Genomic DNA, 17,090 nt, shown 5'->3' on the forward strand with positions numbered 1-17,090 from the left:
TACCCCAGTGTTATACAGTGACAGACCCGTCCCCACCAGTACTGTACCCCAGTGTTATACAGTGGCAGACCCGTCCCCACCAGTACTGTACCCCAGTGTTATACAGTGACAGACCCGTCCCCACCAGTACTGTACCCCAGTGTTATACAGTGACAGACCCGTCCCCACCAGTACTGTACCCCAGTGTTATACAGTGACAGACCCGTCCCCACCAGTACTGTACCCCAGTGTTATACAGTGACAGACCCATCCCCACCAGTACTGTACCCCAGTGTTATACAGTGTCAGACCCGTCCCCACCAGTACTGTACTCCAGTGTTATACACTGACAGACCCGTCCCCACCAGTACTGTACCCCAGTGTTATACAGTGACAGACCCGTCCCCACCAGTACTGTACCCCAGTGTTATATAGTGACAGACCCGTCCCCACCAGTACCGTACCCCAGTGTGAAACAGTGACAGGCCCGTCCCCACCAGCACTGTAACCCCAGTGTTATACAGTGACAGACGCATCCCCACCAGTACTGTACCAGGTGTTATACAGTGACAGACCCGTCCCCACCAGTACTGTACCCCAGTGTTATACAGTGACAGACTCGTCCCCACCAGTACTGTACCCCAGTGTTATACAGTGACAGACCCGTCCCCACCAGTACTGTACCCCAGTGTTATACAGTGACAGACCCGTCCCCACCAGTACTGTACCCCAGTGTTATACAGTGACAGACCCGTCCCCACCAGTACTGTACCCCAGTGTTATACAGTGACAGACCTGCCCCCACCAGTACTGTACCCCAGTGTTATACAGTGACAGACCCGTCCCCACCAGTACTGTATCCCAGTGTTATACAGTGACAGACCCGTCCCCACCAGTACTGTACCCCAGTGTTATATAATGATAGACCCGTCCCCACCAGTACTGTACCCCAGTGTTATACAGTGACAGACCCGTCCCCACCAGTACTGTACCCCAGTGTTATACAGTGGCAGACCCGTCCCCACCAGTACTGTACCCCAGTGTTATACAGTGACAGACCCGTCCCCACCAGTACTGTACCCCAGTGTTATACAGTGACAGACCCGTCCCCACCAGTACTGTACCCCAGTGTTATACAGTGACAGACCCGTCCCCACCAGTACTGTACCCCAGTGTTATACAGTGACAGACCCGTCCCCACCGGTACTGTACCCCAGTGTTATATAATGACAGACCAGTCCCCACCAGTACTGTACCCCAGTGTTATACAGTGACAGACCCGTCCCCACCAGTACTGTAACCCAGTGTAATAGTGACAGACTCGTCCCCACCAGCACTGTACCCCAGTGTTATATAGTGACAGACCCGTCCCCACCAGTACTGTAACCCAGTGTTATACGGTGACAGACCCGTCTCCACCAGTACTGTACCCCAGTGTTATACAGTGACAGACTCGTCCCCACCAGTACTGTACCCCAGTGTTATAGAGTGACAGACCCATCCCCACCAGTACTGTACCCCAGTGTTATACAGTGACGACCCGTCTCCACCAGTACTGTACCCCAGTGTTATACAGTGACAGACCCGTCCCCACCAGTACTGTACCCGTGTTTTACAGTGACAGACCCATCCCCACCAGTACTGTACTCCAGTGCTATACAGTGACAGACCCGTCCCCACCAGTACTGTACTCCAGTGCTATACAGTGACAGACCGGTCCCCACCAGTACTGTACCCCAGTGTTATACAGTGACAGACCCATCCCCACCAGTACTGTGCCCCAGTGTTATACAGTGACAGGCACGTCCCCACCAGTACTGTCCCCAGTGTTATACAGTGACAGGCCCGTCCCCACCAGTACTGTACTCCACTGTTATACAGTGACAGACCCGTCCCCACCAGTACTGTACCCCAGTGTTATACAGTGACAGACCCATCCCCACCAGTTCTCTACCCCAGTGTTATACCGTGACAGACACGTCCCCACCAGTACTGTACCCCAGTGTTATACAGTGACAGACCCATCCCCACCAGTACTGTACCCCAGTGTTCTACAGTGACAGACCTGTCCCCACCAGTACTGTACCCCAGCGTTATACAGTGACAGACCCGTCCCCACTAGTACTGTACCCCAGTGTTATACAGTGACAGATCCGTCCCCACCAGTACTGTACCCCAGTGTTGTCCAGTGACAGACCCATCCCCACCAGTACTGTACCCCAGTGTTATACAGTGACAGACCCGTCCCCACCAGTACTGTACCCCAGTGTTATACAGTGACAGACCGGTCCCCACCAGTACTGTACCCCAGTGCTATACAGTGACAGACCGGTCCCCACCAGTACTGTACCCAGTGTTATACAGTGACAGACCGGTCCCCACCAGTACAGTACCCCCGTGTTATACAGCGACAGACCCGTCCCCACCAGTACTGTACACCAGTGTTATACAGTGACAGACCCGTCCCCACCAGTACTGTACCCCAGTGTTATACAGTGACAGACCCGTCCCCACCAGTACCGTACCCCAGTGTTATACAGTGACAGACCCGTCCCCACCAGTACCGTACCCCAGTGTTATACAGTGACAGACCCGTCTCCACCAGTACTGTACCCCAGTGTTATACAGTGACAGACCCGTCCCCACCAGTACTGTACCCCAGTGTTATACAGTGACAGACCCGTCCCCACAAGTACTGTACCCCAGTGTTATCCAGTGACAGACTCGTCCCCACCAGTACTGTACCCCAGTGTCATACAGTGACAGACCCGTCCCCACCAGTACTGTACCCCAGTGTTATACAGTGACAGACCCGTCCCCACCAGTACTGTACCCCAGTGTTATACAGTGACAGACCCGTCCCCACCAGTACTGTACCCCAGTGTTATACAGTGGCAGACCCGTCCCCACCAGTACTGTACCCCAGTGTTATACAGTGACAGACCCGTCCCCACCAGTACTGTACCCCAGTGTTATACAGTGACAGACCCGTCCCCACCAGTACTGTACCCCAGTGTTATACAGTGACAGACCCGTCCCCACCAGTACTGTACCCCAGTGTTATACAGTGACAGACCCGTCCCCACCGGTACTGTACCCCAGTGTTATATAATGACAGACCAGTCCCCACCAGTACTGTACCCCAGTGTTATAGTGACAGACTCGTCCCCACCAGCACTGTACCCCAGTGTTATACAGTGACAGACCCGTCTCCACCAGTACTGTACCCCAGTGTTATACAGTGACAGACTCGTCCCCACCAGTACTGTACCCCAGTGTTATACAGTGACAGACTCGTCCCCACCAGTACTGTACCCCAGTGTTATAGAGTGACAGACCCATCCCCACCAGTACTGTACCCCAGTGTTATACAGTGACGACCCGTCTCCACCAGTACTGTACCCCAGTGTTATACAGTGACGGACCCGTCCCCACCAGTACTGTACCCGTGTTTTACAGTGACAGACCCGTCCCCACCAGTACTGTACCCCAGTGTTATACAGTGACAGACCCATCCCCACCAGTACTATACCCCAGTGTTATACAGTGACAGACCCGTCCCCACCAGTACTGTACCCCAGTGTTATACAGTGACAGACCCGTCCCCACCAGTACTGTACCCCAGTGTTATACACTGACAGACCCGTCCCCACCAGCACTGTACCCCAGTGTTATACAGTGACAGACCCGTCCCCACCAGTACTGTACCCCAGTGTTATACAGTGACAGACCCGTCCCCACAAGTACTGTACCCCAGTGTTATCCAGTGACAGACTCATCCCCACCAGTACTGTACCCCAGTGTCATACAGTGACAGACCCGTCCCCACCAGTACTGTACCCCAGTGTTATACAGTGACAGACCCGTCCCCACCAGTACTGTACCCCAGTGTTATACAGTGACAGACCCGTCCCCACCAGTACTGTACCCCAGTGTTATACAGTGGCAGACCCGTCCCCACCAGTACTGTACCCCAGTGTTATACAGTGACAGACCCGTCCCCACCAGTACTGTACCCCAGTGTTATACAGTGACAGACCCGTCCCCACCAGTACTGTACCCCAGTGTTATACAGTGACAGACCCGTCCCCACCAGTACTGTACCCCAGTGTTATACAGTGACAGACCCGTCCCCACCGGTACTGTACCCCAGTGTTATATAATGACAGACCAGTCCCCACCAGTACTGTACCCCAGTGTTATAGTGACAGACCCGTCCCCACCAGTACTGTATCCCAGTGTTATACAGTGACAGACCCGTCCCCACCAGTACTGTACCCCAGTGTTATACAGTGACAGACTCGTCCCCACCAGTACTGTACCCCAGTGTTATACAGTGACAGACTCGTCCCCACCAGTACTGTACCCCAGTGTTATAGAGTGACAGACCCATCCCCACCAGTACTGTACCCCAGTGTTATACAGTGACGACCCGTCTCCACCAGTACTGTACCCCAGTGTTATACAGTGACGGACCCGTCCCCACCAGTACTGTACCCGTGTTTTACAGTGACAGACCCGTCCCCACCAGTACTGTACCCCAGTGTTATACAGTGACAGACCCGTCCCCACCGGTACTGTACCCCAGTGTTATATAATGACAGACCAGTCCCCACCAGTACTGTACCCCAGTGTTATACAGTGACAGACCCGTCCCCACCAGTACTGTACCCCAGTGTTATACACTGACAGACCCGTCCCCACCAGCACTGTACCCCAGTGTTATACAGTGTCAGACCCGTCCCCACCAGCACTGTACCCCAGTGTTATACAGTGTCAGACCCGTCCCCACCAGTACTGTACCCCAGTGATATACAGTGACAGACCCGTCCCCACCAGTACTGTACCCCAGTGTTATACAGTGACAGACCCGTCCCCACCAGTACTGTACCCCAGTGTTATACAGTGACAGACCCGTCCCCACCAGTACTGTACCCCAGTGTTATACAGTGACAGACCCGTCCCCACCAGTACTGTACCCCAGTGTTATACAGTGACAGACCCGTCCCCACCGGTACTGTACCCCAGTGTTATATAATGACAGACCAGTCCCCACCAGTACTGTACCCCAGTGTTATAGTGACAGACTCGTCCCCACCAGCACTGTACCCCAGTGTTATACAGTGACAGACCCGTCTCCACCAGTACTGTACCCCAGTGTTATACAGTGACAGACTCGTCCCCACCAGTACTGTACCCCAGTGTTATACAGTGACAGACTCGTCCCCACCAGTACTGTACCCCAGTGTTATAGAGTGACAGACCCATCCCCACCAGTACTGTACCCCAGTGTTATACAGTGACGACCCGTCTCCACCAGTACTGTACCCCAGTGTTATACAGTGACGGACCCGTCCCCACCAGTACTGTACCCGTGTTTTACAGTGACAGACCCGTCCCCACCAGTACTGTACCCCAGTGTTATACAGTGACAGACCCATCCCCACCAGTACTATACCCCAGTGTTATACAGTGACAGACCCGTCCCCACCAGTACTGTACCCCAGTGTTATACAGTGACAGACCCGTCCCCACCAGTACTGTACCCCAGTGTTATACACTGACAGACCCGTCCCCACCAGCACTGTACCCCAGTGTTATACAGTGTCAGACCCGTCCCCACCAGCACTGTACCCCAGTGTTATACAGTGTCAGACCCGTCCCCACCAGTACTGTACCCCAGTGTTATACAGTGTCAGACCCATCCCCACCAGTACTGTACCCCAGTGTTATACAGTGACAGACCCGTCCCCACCAGTACTGTACCCCAGTGTTATATAGTGACAGACCCGTCCCCACCAGTACCGTACCCCAGTGTGAAACAGTGACAGGCCCGTCCCCACCAGCACTGTAACCCCAGTGTTATACAGTGACAGACACATCCCCACCAGTACTGTACCCAGTGTTATACAGTGACAGACCCGTCCCCACCAGTACTGTACCCCAGTGTTATACAGTGACAGACTCGTCCCCACCAGTACTGTACCCCAGTGTTATACAGTGACAGACCCGTCCCCACCAGTACTGTACCCCAGTGTTATACAGTGACAGACCCGTCCCCACCAGTACTGTACCCCAGTGTTATACAGTGACAGACCTGCCCCCACCAGTACTGTACCCCAGTGTTATACAGTGACAGACCCGTCCCCACCAGTACTGTATCCCAGTGTTATACAGTGACAGACCCGTCCCCACCAGTACTGTACCCCAGTGTTATATAATGACAGACCCGTCCCCACCAGTACTGTACCCCAGTGTTATACAGTGACAGACCCGTCCCCACCAGTACTGTACCCCAGTGTTATACAGTGGCAGACCCGTCCCCACCAGTACTGTACCCCAGTGTTATACAGTGACAGACCCGTCCCCACCAGTACTGTACCCCAGTGTTATACAGTGACAGACCCGTCCCCACCAGTACTGTACCCCAGTGTTATACAGTGACAGACCCGTCCCCACCAGTACTGTACCCCAGTGTTATACAGTGACAGACCCGTCCCCACCGGTACTGTACCCCAGTGTTATATAATGACAGACCAGTCCCCACCAGTACTGTACCCCAGTGTTATACAGTGACAGACCCGTCCCCACCAGTACTGTAACCCAGTGTTATAGTGACAGACTCGTCCCCACCAGCACTGTACCCCAGTGTTATACAGTGACAGACCCGTCCCCACCAGTACTGTAACCCAGTGTTATACGGTGACAGACCCGTCTCCACCAGTACTGTACCCCAGTGTTATACAGTGACAGACTCGTCCCCACCAGTACTGTACCCCAGTGTTATAGAGTGACAGACCCATCCCCACCAGTACTGTACCCCAGTGTTATACAGTGACGACCCGTCTCCACCAGTACTGTACCCCAGTGTTATACAGTGACGGACCCGTCCCCACCAGTACTGTACCCGTGTTTTACAGTGACAGACCCGTCCCCACCAGTACTGTACCCCAGTGTTATACAGTGACAGACCCATCCCCACCAGTACTATACCCCAGTGTTATACAGTGACAGACCCGTCCCCACTAGTACTGTACCCCGGTGTTATACACTGACAGACCCGTCCCCACCAGCACTGTACCCCAGTGTTATACAGTGTCAGACCCGTCCCCACCAGCACTGTACCCCAGTGTTATACAGTGTCAGACCCGTCCCCACCAGTACTGTACCCCAGTGTTATACAGTGTCAGACCCATCCCCACCAGTACTGTACCCCAGTGTTATACAGTGACAGACCCATCCCCACCAGTACTATACCCCAGTGTTATACAGTGTCAGACCCGTCCCCACCAGTACTGTACCCCAGTGTTATACACTGACAGACCCGTCCCCACCAGTACTGTACCCCAGTGTTATACAGTGACAGACCCGTCCCCACCAGTACTGTACCCCAGTGTTATATAGTGACAGACCCGTCCCCACCAGTACCATACCCCAGTGTGAAACAGTGACAGGCCCGTCCCCACCAGCACTGTAACCCCAGTGTTATACAGTGACAGACGCATCCCCACCAGTACTGTACCCAGTGTTATACAGTGACAGACCCGTCCCCACCAGTACTGTACCCCAGTGTTATACAGTGACAGACTCGTCCCCACCAGTACTGTACCCCAGTGTTATACAGTGACAGACCCGTCCCCACCAGTACTGTACCCCAGTGTTATACAGTGACAGACCCGTCCCCACCAGTACTGTACCCCAGTGTTATACAGTGACAGACCCGTCCCCACCAGTACTGTACCCCAGTGTTATACAGTGACAGACCTGCCCCCACCAGTACTGTACCCCAGTGTTATACAGTGACAGACCCGTCCCCACCAGTACTGTATCCCAGTGTTATACAGTGACAGACCCGTCCCCACCAGTACTGTACCCCAGTGATATACAGTGACAGACCCGTCCCCACCAGTACTGTACCCCAGTGTTATACAGTGACAGACCCGTCCCCACAAGTACTGTACCCCAGTGTTATACAGTGACAGACCCGTCCCCACCAGTACTGTACCCCAGTGTTATATAGTGACAGACCCGTCCCCACCAGTACCATACCCCAGTGTGAAACAGTGACAGGCCCGTCCCCACCAGCACTGTAACCCCAGTGTTATACAGTGACAGACGCATCCCCACCAGTACTGTACCCAGTGTTATACAGTGACAGACCCGTCCCCACCAGTACTGTACCCCAGTGTTATACAGTGACAGACTCGTCCCCACCAGTACTGTACCCCAGTGTTATACAGTGACAGACCCGTCCCCACCAGTACTGTACCCCAGTGTTATACAGTGACAGACCCGTCCCCACCAGTACTGTACCCCAGTGTTATACAGTGACAGACCCGTCCCCACCAGTACTGTACCCCAGTGTTATACAGTGACAGACCTGCCCCCACCAGTACTGTACCCCAGTGTTATACAGTGACAGACCCGTCCCCACCAGTACTGTATCCCAGTGTTATACAGTGACAGACCCGTCCCCACCAGTACTGTACCCCAGTGATATACAGTGACAGACCCGTCCCCACCAGTACTGTACCCCAGTGTTATACAGTGACAGACCCGTCCCCACAAGTACTGTACCCCAGTGTTATACAGTGTCAGACCCGTCCCCACCAGTACTGTACCCCAGTGTTATACACTGACAGACCCGTCCCCACCAGTACTGTACCCCAGTGTTATACAGTGACAGACCCGTCCCCACCAGTACTGTACCCCAGTGTTATATAGTGACAGACCCGTCCCCACCAGTACCGTACCCCAGTGTGAAACAGTGACAGACCTGTCCCCACCAGCACTGTAACCCCAGTGTTATACAGTGACAGACGCATCCCCACCAGTACTGTACCCAGTGTTATACAGTGACAGACCCATCCCCACCAGTACTGTACCCCAGTGTTATATAGTGACAGACCCGTCCCCACCAGCACTGTACCCCAGTGTTATAGTGACAGACCCGTCCCCACCAGTACTGTACACCAGTGTTATGCAGTGACAGACCCGTCCCCACCAGTACTGTACCCCAGTGTTATACAGTGACAGACCCGTCCCCACCAGTACTGTACCCCAGTGTTATACAGTGACAGACCCGGCCCCACCAGTACTGTACCCCAGTGTTATACAGTGACAGACCCGTCCCCACCAGTACTGTACCCCAGTGTTATACAGTGACAGACCCGTCCCCACCAGTACTGTACCCGTGTTATACAGTGACAGACCCGTCCCCACCAGTACTGTACCCCAGTGTTATACAGTGACAGACCCGTCACCACCAGTACTGTACCCCAGTGATATACAGTGACAGACCCGTCCCCACCAGTACTGTACCCCAGTGTTATACAGTGACAGACCCGTCCCCACCAGTGCTGTACCCCAGTGTTATACAGTGACAGACCCATCCCCACCAGTACTGTACCCCAGTGTTACACAGTGACAGACCCGTCCCCACCAGTACTGTATCCCAGTGTTATACAGTGCCAGACCCATCCCCACTAGTACTGTACCCCAGTGTTATACAGTGACAGACCCGTCCCCACCAGTACTGTACCCCAGTGTTATACAGTGACAGACCCATCCCCACCAGTACTGTACCCCAGTGTTATACAGTGACAGACCCGTCCCCACCAGTCCTGTACCCCAGTGTTATACAGTGACAGACCCGTCCCCACCAGTACTGTACCCCAGTGTTGTACAGTGACAGACCCGTCCCCACCAGTACTGTACCCGTGTTATACAGTGACAGACCCGTTCCCACCAGTACTGTACCCCAGTGTTATACAGCGACAGACCCGTCCCCACCAGTACTGTACCCCAGTGTTATACAGCGACAGACCCGTCCCCACCAGCACTGTACTCCAGTGTTATACAGTGACAGACCCGTCCCCACCAGTACTGTACCCCAGTGTTATACAGTGTCAGACCCATCCCCACCAGTACTGTACCCCAGTGTTATACAGTGACAGACCCGTCCCCACCAGTACTGTACCCCAGTGATATACAGTGACAGACCCGTCCCCACCAGTACTGTACCCCAGTGTTATACAGTGACAGACCCGTCCCCACAAGTACTGTACCCCAGTGTTATACAGTGTCAGACCCGTCCCCACCAGTACTGTACCCCAGTGTTATACACTGACAGACCCGTCCCCACCAGTACTGTACCCCAGTGTTATACAGTGACAGACCCGTCCCCACCAGTACTGTACCCCAGTGTTATATAGTGACAGACCCGTCCCCACCAGTACCGTACCCCAGTGTGAAACAGTGACAGACCTGTCCCCACCAGCACTGTAACCCCAGTGTTATACAGTGACAGACGCATCCCCACCAGTACTGTACCCAGTGTTATACAGTGACAGACCCATCCCCACCAGTACTGTACCCCAGTGTTATATAGTGACAGACCCGTCCCCACCAGCACTGTACCCCAGTGTTATAGTGACAGACCCGTCCCCACCAGTACTGTACACCAGTGTTATGCAGTGACAGACCCGTCCCCACCAGTACTGTACTCCAGTGTTATACAGTGACAGACCCGTCCCCACCAGTACTGTACCCCAGTGTTATACAGTGACAGACCCGGCCCCACCAGTACTGTAACCCAGTGTTATACAGTGACAGACCCGTCCCCACCAGTACTGTACCCCAGTGTTATACAGTGACAGACCCGTCCCCACCAGTACTGTACCCGTGTTATACAGTGACAGACCCGTCCCTACCAGTACTGTACCCCAGTGTTATACAGTGACAGACCCGTCACCACCAGTACTGTACCCCAGTGATATACAGTGACAGACCCGTCCCCACCAGTACTGTACCCCAGTGTTATACAGTGACAGACCCGTCCCCACCAGTGCTGTACCCCAGTGTTATACAGTGACAGACCCATCCCCACCAGTACTGTACCCCAGTGTTACACAGTGACAGACCCGTCCCCACCAGTACTGTACCCCAGTGTTATACAGTGCCAGACCCATCCCCACCAGTACTGTACCCCAGTGTTATACAGTGACAGACCCGTCCCCACCAGTACTGTACCCCAGTGTTATACAGTGACAGACCCATCCCCACCAGTACTGTACCCCAGTGTTATACAGTGACAGACCCGTCCCCACCAGTCCTGTACCCCAGTGTTATACAGTGACAGACCCGTCCCCACCAGTACTGTACCCCAGTGTTGTACAGTGACAGACCCGTCCCCACCAGTACTGTACCCGTGTTATACAGTGACAGACCCGTTCCCACCAGTACTGTACCCCAGTGTTATACAGCGACAGACCCGTCCCCACCAGTACTGTACTCCAGTGTTATGCAGCGACAGACCCGTCCCCACCAGCACTGTACTCCAGTGTTATACAGTGACAGACCTGTCCCCACCAGTACTGTACCCCAGTGTTATACAGTGTCAGACCCATCCCCACCAGTACTGTACCCCAGTGTTATACAGTGACAGACCCGTCCCCACCAGTGCTGTACCCCAGTGTTATACAGTGACAGACCAATCCCCACCAGTACTGTACCCCAGTGTTATACAGTGACAGACCCGTCCCCACCAGTACTGTACCCCTGTGTTATACAGTGACAGACCCATCCCCACCAGTACTGTACCCCAGTGTTATACAGTGACAGACCCGTCCCCACCAGGACTGTACCCCAGTGTTATACAGTGACAGACCCGTCCCCACCAGTACTGTACCCCAGTGTTATACAGTGACAGACCCGTCCCCACCAGTACTGTACCCCAGTGTTATACAGTGACAGACCCGTCCCCACCAGTACTGTACCCCAGTGTTATACAGTGACAGACCCGTCCCCACCAGTACTGTACCCCAGTGTTACACAGTGACAGACCCGTCCCCACCAGTACTGTACCCCAGTGTTATACAGTGACAGACCCGTCCCCACCAGTACTGTACCCCAGTGTTATACAGTGACAGACCCGTCCCCACCAGTACTGTACCCCAGTGTTATACAGTGACAGACCCGTCCCCACCAGTACTGTACCCCAGTGTTATACAGTGACAGACCCGTCCCCACCAGTACTGTACCCCAGTGTTACACAGTGACAGACCCGTCCCCACCAGTACTGTACCCCAGTGTTATACAGTGACAGACCTGTCCCAACCAGTACCTTATCCCATGCAGCTACCCACACTTTGCTCCCTTTGCACACTCCCATTTTTAATCTGACATTAATCACCGCAGTCCCCCATCAGGTAAAGTTGTCATTTTCCTGGCCGCCCACCCAGAGCTGATCCACCCTCATTCATTTCCAACCATCAACTCCCATCTACTGGCTCCCATCCATTCCATTCCTAACGATTTGTCGCACTGAGCCAGGCCTAATCCCGCTCCATTCGGCGTCACTCCCTATGTTAACAGAATCCACCATCTCCCACTCTCCCAACCTTCCCCCATTCTAAATCGGCAACACCTGGCCACCAAAGAATTCCCGCTTATATTGTGGTTTGAATCCCATCCAGAGGCTCTTGGAATGGAACAATGAGACTGTCCTCAGCTTTTCCATAAATGGTTGGTCTTCAGTTCGGAAGGGTAATGAGAACAGGGAGACATCTGATTTGGACGACACTGATATATAAAATCAGCAAACACCAGGTTAGTGAGCATCACTTTGAACCAGATGATGAACATTTCTGACAACGATTCATCCACTGACTTTTTGAGAGAGTCTGAGAGGTGTTGCAAAGGCCGTGTGTGCTTTGCACTGTAAACCCGTGTTCAGCGGGCCTGCACCCAAGGCAGCCCATTCCCAGTGAAGAGAGATGTCTCACCCCAGTGACGTCCATAACCTTGATTGCTGCCAGCTGCCCCGTCTTGACATGTCGCCCCTGCAGAGGAATGAAACACAGCAGCATTAGTGGACTGGATCCACACTGAATCCTGGCTCCCGATATCACCGCCACACAGAGAGAATTCACAAACTCGCACCACAGCCTGAAGGCCACAGGGTCAACCTCCACATCACTGATAACACCTCCAGCCTGAGGGAGAAGATCAGGGCTGCAAGTCCCAAGCTGAGGAGTCGAGTACAAAGTCCAGGCAGACATTGGCCATTTCAAAGGGCATTGAAGAGACCATTGTTGTGGATCTGGAGTCACATGTAGGCATGACCAGGTGAGAATGGCAGACGTATTTCCCTAAAGCACATTAATCAATTACAATCGACAATGGTTCATGGTCATCACTGGACATTCCATTCCAGATTTCAATTGAATTCAAATTGCACCATCTGCCGTGTTGGGATTTGAACAGGGGATCCCAGAGGATTACCTTGGGCCTCTGGATCACTAGTCCAGTGACAATACCACTACATCACCATCTCCCCAATATTCTTTAATTGGGAATAGAGATAGTAATTAAGGATATTATATTTACTGTATTAAGGACTGTTTAAGGGGTAACTGTGTGTTATTGTCTGGTGTCATGTTGAAGAGTTTATTATTGTGTTAATAATAAAGTTTTGCTTTAAAAATAACCAATCCTTATTTCTTCCTCCAATCACGCCTATGTCCCATGAACGAATTTGAAAAAAAAAGAAAAACGCATACAGCTCTCAATCCATCCCGCATCCCAATGGCACAGAGAGGAACGTGGGCGGCACGGTAGCACAGTGGTCAGCACTGTCGCTCCACAGCGCCAGGGTCCCAAATTCGATTCCCGGCTTGGGTCACTGTCTGTGCGGAGTCTGCAAGTTCTACCCGTGTCTGCGCGGGTTTCCTCCGGGTGCTCCGGTTTCCTCCCACAAGTCCCGAAAGACGTGCTTGTTAGGTGATCTGGACATTCTGAATTCTCCCTCTGTGTACCCGAACAGGCGCCGGATTATGGCGACCAGGGGATTTTCACAGTAACTTCATTGCAGTTTTAATGTAAGCCTACTTGTGACAATAAAGATTATTATTATTATATTTGCTATCCAGAACAGATTTGACTCCTGTCAGAACCCATTCAGACTCTGGCTGGATATCTTCAAAAAGCCGTTTCAATTGGTTTGTTTCAGCTTTAACCTTGTCCTCAGACAAGTCTACTCTGCTTTAAATACTATTATTATTTTTAAACTATCCACTTAAATTGTGGGTTAGCCAGATCAGAACTCAAGTCAAAAAACTCCGCCCATAGAACATAGAACATAGAACATAGAAAATACAGCACAGAACAGGCCCTTCGGCCCACGATGTTGTGCCGAACCTTTGTCCTAGATTAATCATAGATTATCATTGAATTTACAGTGCAGAAGGAGGCCATTCGGCCCCCCGAGTCTGCACCAGCTCTTGGAAAGAGCACCCTACCCAAACTCAACACCTCCACCCAACACCAAGGGCAATTTGGACATTAAGGGCAATTTATAATTGGCCAATTCACCTAACCCGCACATCTTTGGACTGTGGGAGGAAACCGGAGCACCCGGAGGAAACCCACGCAGACACGGGGAGGACGTGCAGACTCCGCACAGACAATGACCCAAGCCGGAATCGAACCTGGGACCATGGATCTGTGAAGCAATTGTGCTATCCACAATGCTACCGTGCTGCCCTTAAGAACAAATAAATCTACACTATATCATTTTCCCGTAATCCATGTACCTATCCAACAGCTGCTTGAAGGTCCCTAATGTTTCCGACTCAACTACTTCCACAGGCAGTGCATTCCATGCCCCCACTACTCTCTGGGTAAAGAACCTACCTCTGATATCCCTCCTATATCTTCCACCTTTCACCTTAAATTTATGTCCCCTTGTAATGGTGTGTTCCACCTGGGGAAAAAGTCCCTGACGGTCTACTCTATCTATTCCCCTGATCATCTTATAAACCTCTATCAAGTCGCCCCTCATCCTTCTCCGCTCTAATGAGAAAAGGCCTAGCACCCTCAACCTTTCCTCGTAAGACCTACTCTCCATTCCAGGCAACATCCAGGTAAATCTTCTTTGCACCTTTTCCAGAGCTTCCACATCCTTCCTAAAATGAGGCGACCAGAAATGTACACAGTACTCCAAATGTGGCCTTACCAAAGTTTTGTACAGCTGCATCATCACCTCACGGCTCTTAAATTCAATCCCTCTGTTAATGAACGCGAGAACACCATAGGCCTTCTTCACAGCTCTATCCACTTGAGTGGCAACTTTCAAAGATGTATGAACATAGACCCCAAGGTCTCTCTGCTCCTCCACAATGCCAAGAACTCTACCGTTAACCCTGTATTCCGCATTCATATTTGTCCTTCCAAAATGGACAACCTCACACTTTTCAGGGTTAAACTCCATCTGCCACTTCTCAGCCCAGCTCTGCATCCTATCTATGTCTCTTTGCAGCCGACAACAGCCCTCCTTACTATCCACAACTCCACCAATCTTCGTATCGTCTGCAAATTTACTGACCCACCCTTCAACTCCCTCATCCAAGTCATTAATGAAAATCACAAACAGCAGAGGACCCAGAACTGATCCCTGCGGTACACCACTGGTAACTGGGATCCAGGCTGAATATTTGCCATCCACCACCACTCTCTGACTTCTATCGGTTAGCCAGTTCGTTATCCAACTGGCCAAATTTCCCACTATCCCATGCCTCCTTACTTTGTGCAGAAGCCTACCATGGGGAACTTTATCAAATGCCTTACTAAAATCCATGTACACTACATTCACTGCTTTACCTTCATCCACATGCTTGGTCACCTCCTCAAAGAATTCAATAAGATTTGTAAGGCAAGACCTACCCCTCACAAATCCGTGCTGACTATCCCTAATCAAGCAGTGTCTTTCCAGATGCTCAGAAATCCTATCCTTCAGTACCCTTTCCATTCATTTGCCTACCACCGAAGTAAGACTAACTGGCCTGTAATTCCCAGGGTTATCCCTAGTTCCTTTTTTGAACAGGGGCACGACATTCGCCACTCTCCAATCCCCTGGTACCACCCCTGTTGACAGTGAGGACGAAAAGATAATTGCCAACGGCTCTGCAATTTCATCTCTTGCTTCCCATAGAATCCTTGGATATATCCCGTCAGGCCCGGGGCTCTTGTCTATCCTCAAGTTTTTCAAAATGCCCAACACATCTTCCTTCCGAACAAGTATTTCCTCGAGCTTACCAATCTGTTTCACACTGTCCTCTCCAACAATATCGCCCCTCTCATTTGTAAATACAGAAGAAAAGTACTCATTCAAGACCTCTCCTATCTCTTCAGACTCAATACACAATCTCCCGCTACTGTCCTTGATCAGACCTACCCTCGCTCTAGTCATTCTCATATTTCTCACATATGTGTAAAAGGCCTTGGGGTTTTCCTTGATCCTACCCGCCAAAGATTGTTCATGCCCTCTCTTAGCTCTCCTAATCCCTTTCTTCAGTTCCCTCCTGGCTATCTTGTATCCCTCCAATGCCCTGTCTGAACCTTGTTTCCTCAGCCTTACATAAGTCTCCTTTTTCCTCTTAACAAGACATTCAACCTCTCTTGTCAACCATGGTTCCCTCACTCGACCGTCTCTTCCCTGCCTGACAGGGACATACATATCAAGGACACGTAGCACCTGTTCCTTGAACAAGTTCCACATTTCACTTGTGTCCTTCCCTGCCAGCCTATGTTCCCAACTTATGCACTTCAATTCTTGTCTGACAACATCGTATTTACCCTTCCTCCAATTGTAAACCTTGCCCTGTTGCACGTACCTATCCCTCTCCATTACTAAAGTGAAAGTCACAGAATTGTGGTCACTATCTCCAAAATGCTCCCCCACTAACAAATCTATCACTTGCCCTGGTTCATTACCCAGTACTAAATCTAATATTGCCCCTCCTCTGGTTGGACAATCTACATACTGTGTTAGAAAAGCTTCCTGGACACACTGCACAAACACCACCCCATCCAAACTATTTGATCTAAAGAGTTTCCACTCAATATTTGGGAAGTTAAAGTCGCCCATGACTACTACCCTATGACTTCTGCACCTTTCCAAAATCTGTTTCCCAATCTGTTCCTCCACATCTCTGCTACTATTGGGGGGCCTATAGAAAACTCCTAACAAGGTGACTGCTCCTTTCCTATTTCTGACTTCAACCCATACTACCTCAATAGGGTGATACTCCTCGAACTGCCTTTCTGCAGCT

At 51.8% G+C, this 17,090-nt stretch overlaps 1 protein-coding gene across 20 annotated transcripts in view; it reads right to left on the minus strand.

Annotated features, from left to right (window-relative positions):
* Window positions 1-17,090, minus strand: part of LOC140389512 (TRAF2 and NCK-interacting protein kinase-like) — a 302,323-nt gene that overhangs the window by 158,686 nt on the left and 126,547 nt on the right. For all 20 annotated transcript variants that reach the window (XM_072473662.1, XM_072473663.1, XM_072473661.1 and 17 more), the window contains exon 3: window positions 12,765-12,821. In XM_072473662.1, coding sequence (XP_072329763.1) covers window positions 12,765-12,821 — 57 coding nt within the window. The remainder of the gene's footprint in view (window positions 1-12,764; window positions 12,822-17,090) is intronic.

This window comes from Scyliorhinus torazame, chromosome 14 (assembly GCF_047496885.1).
Source record: "Scyliorhinus torazame isolate Kashiwa2021f chromosome 14, sScyTor2.1, whole genome shotgun sequence".
In the NCBI taxonomy this organism is placed as follows: Eukaryota; Metazoa; Chordata; class Chondrichthyes; order Carcharhiniformes; family Scyliorhinidae; genus Scyliorhinus; species Scyliorhinus torazame.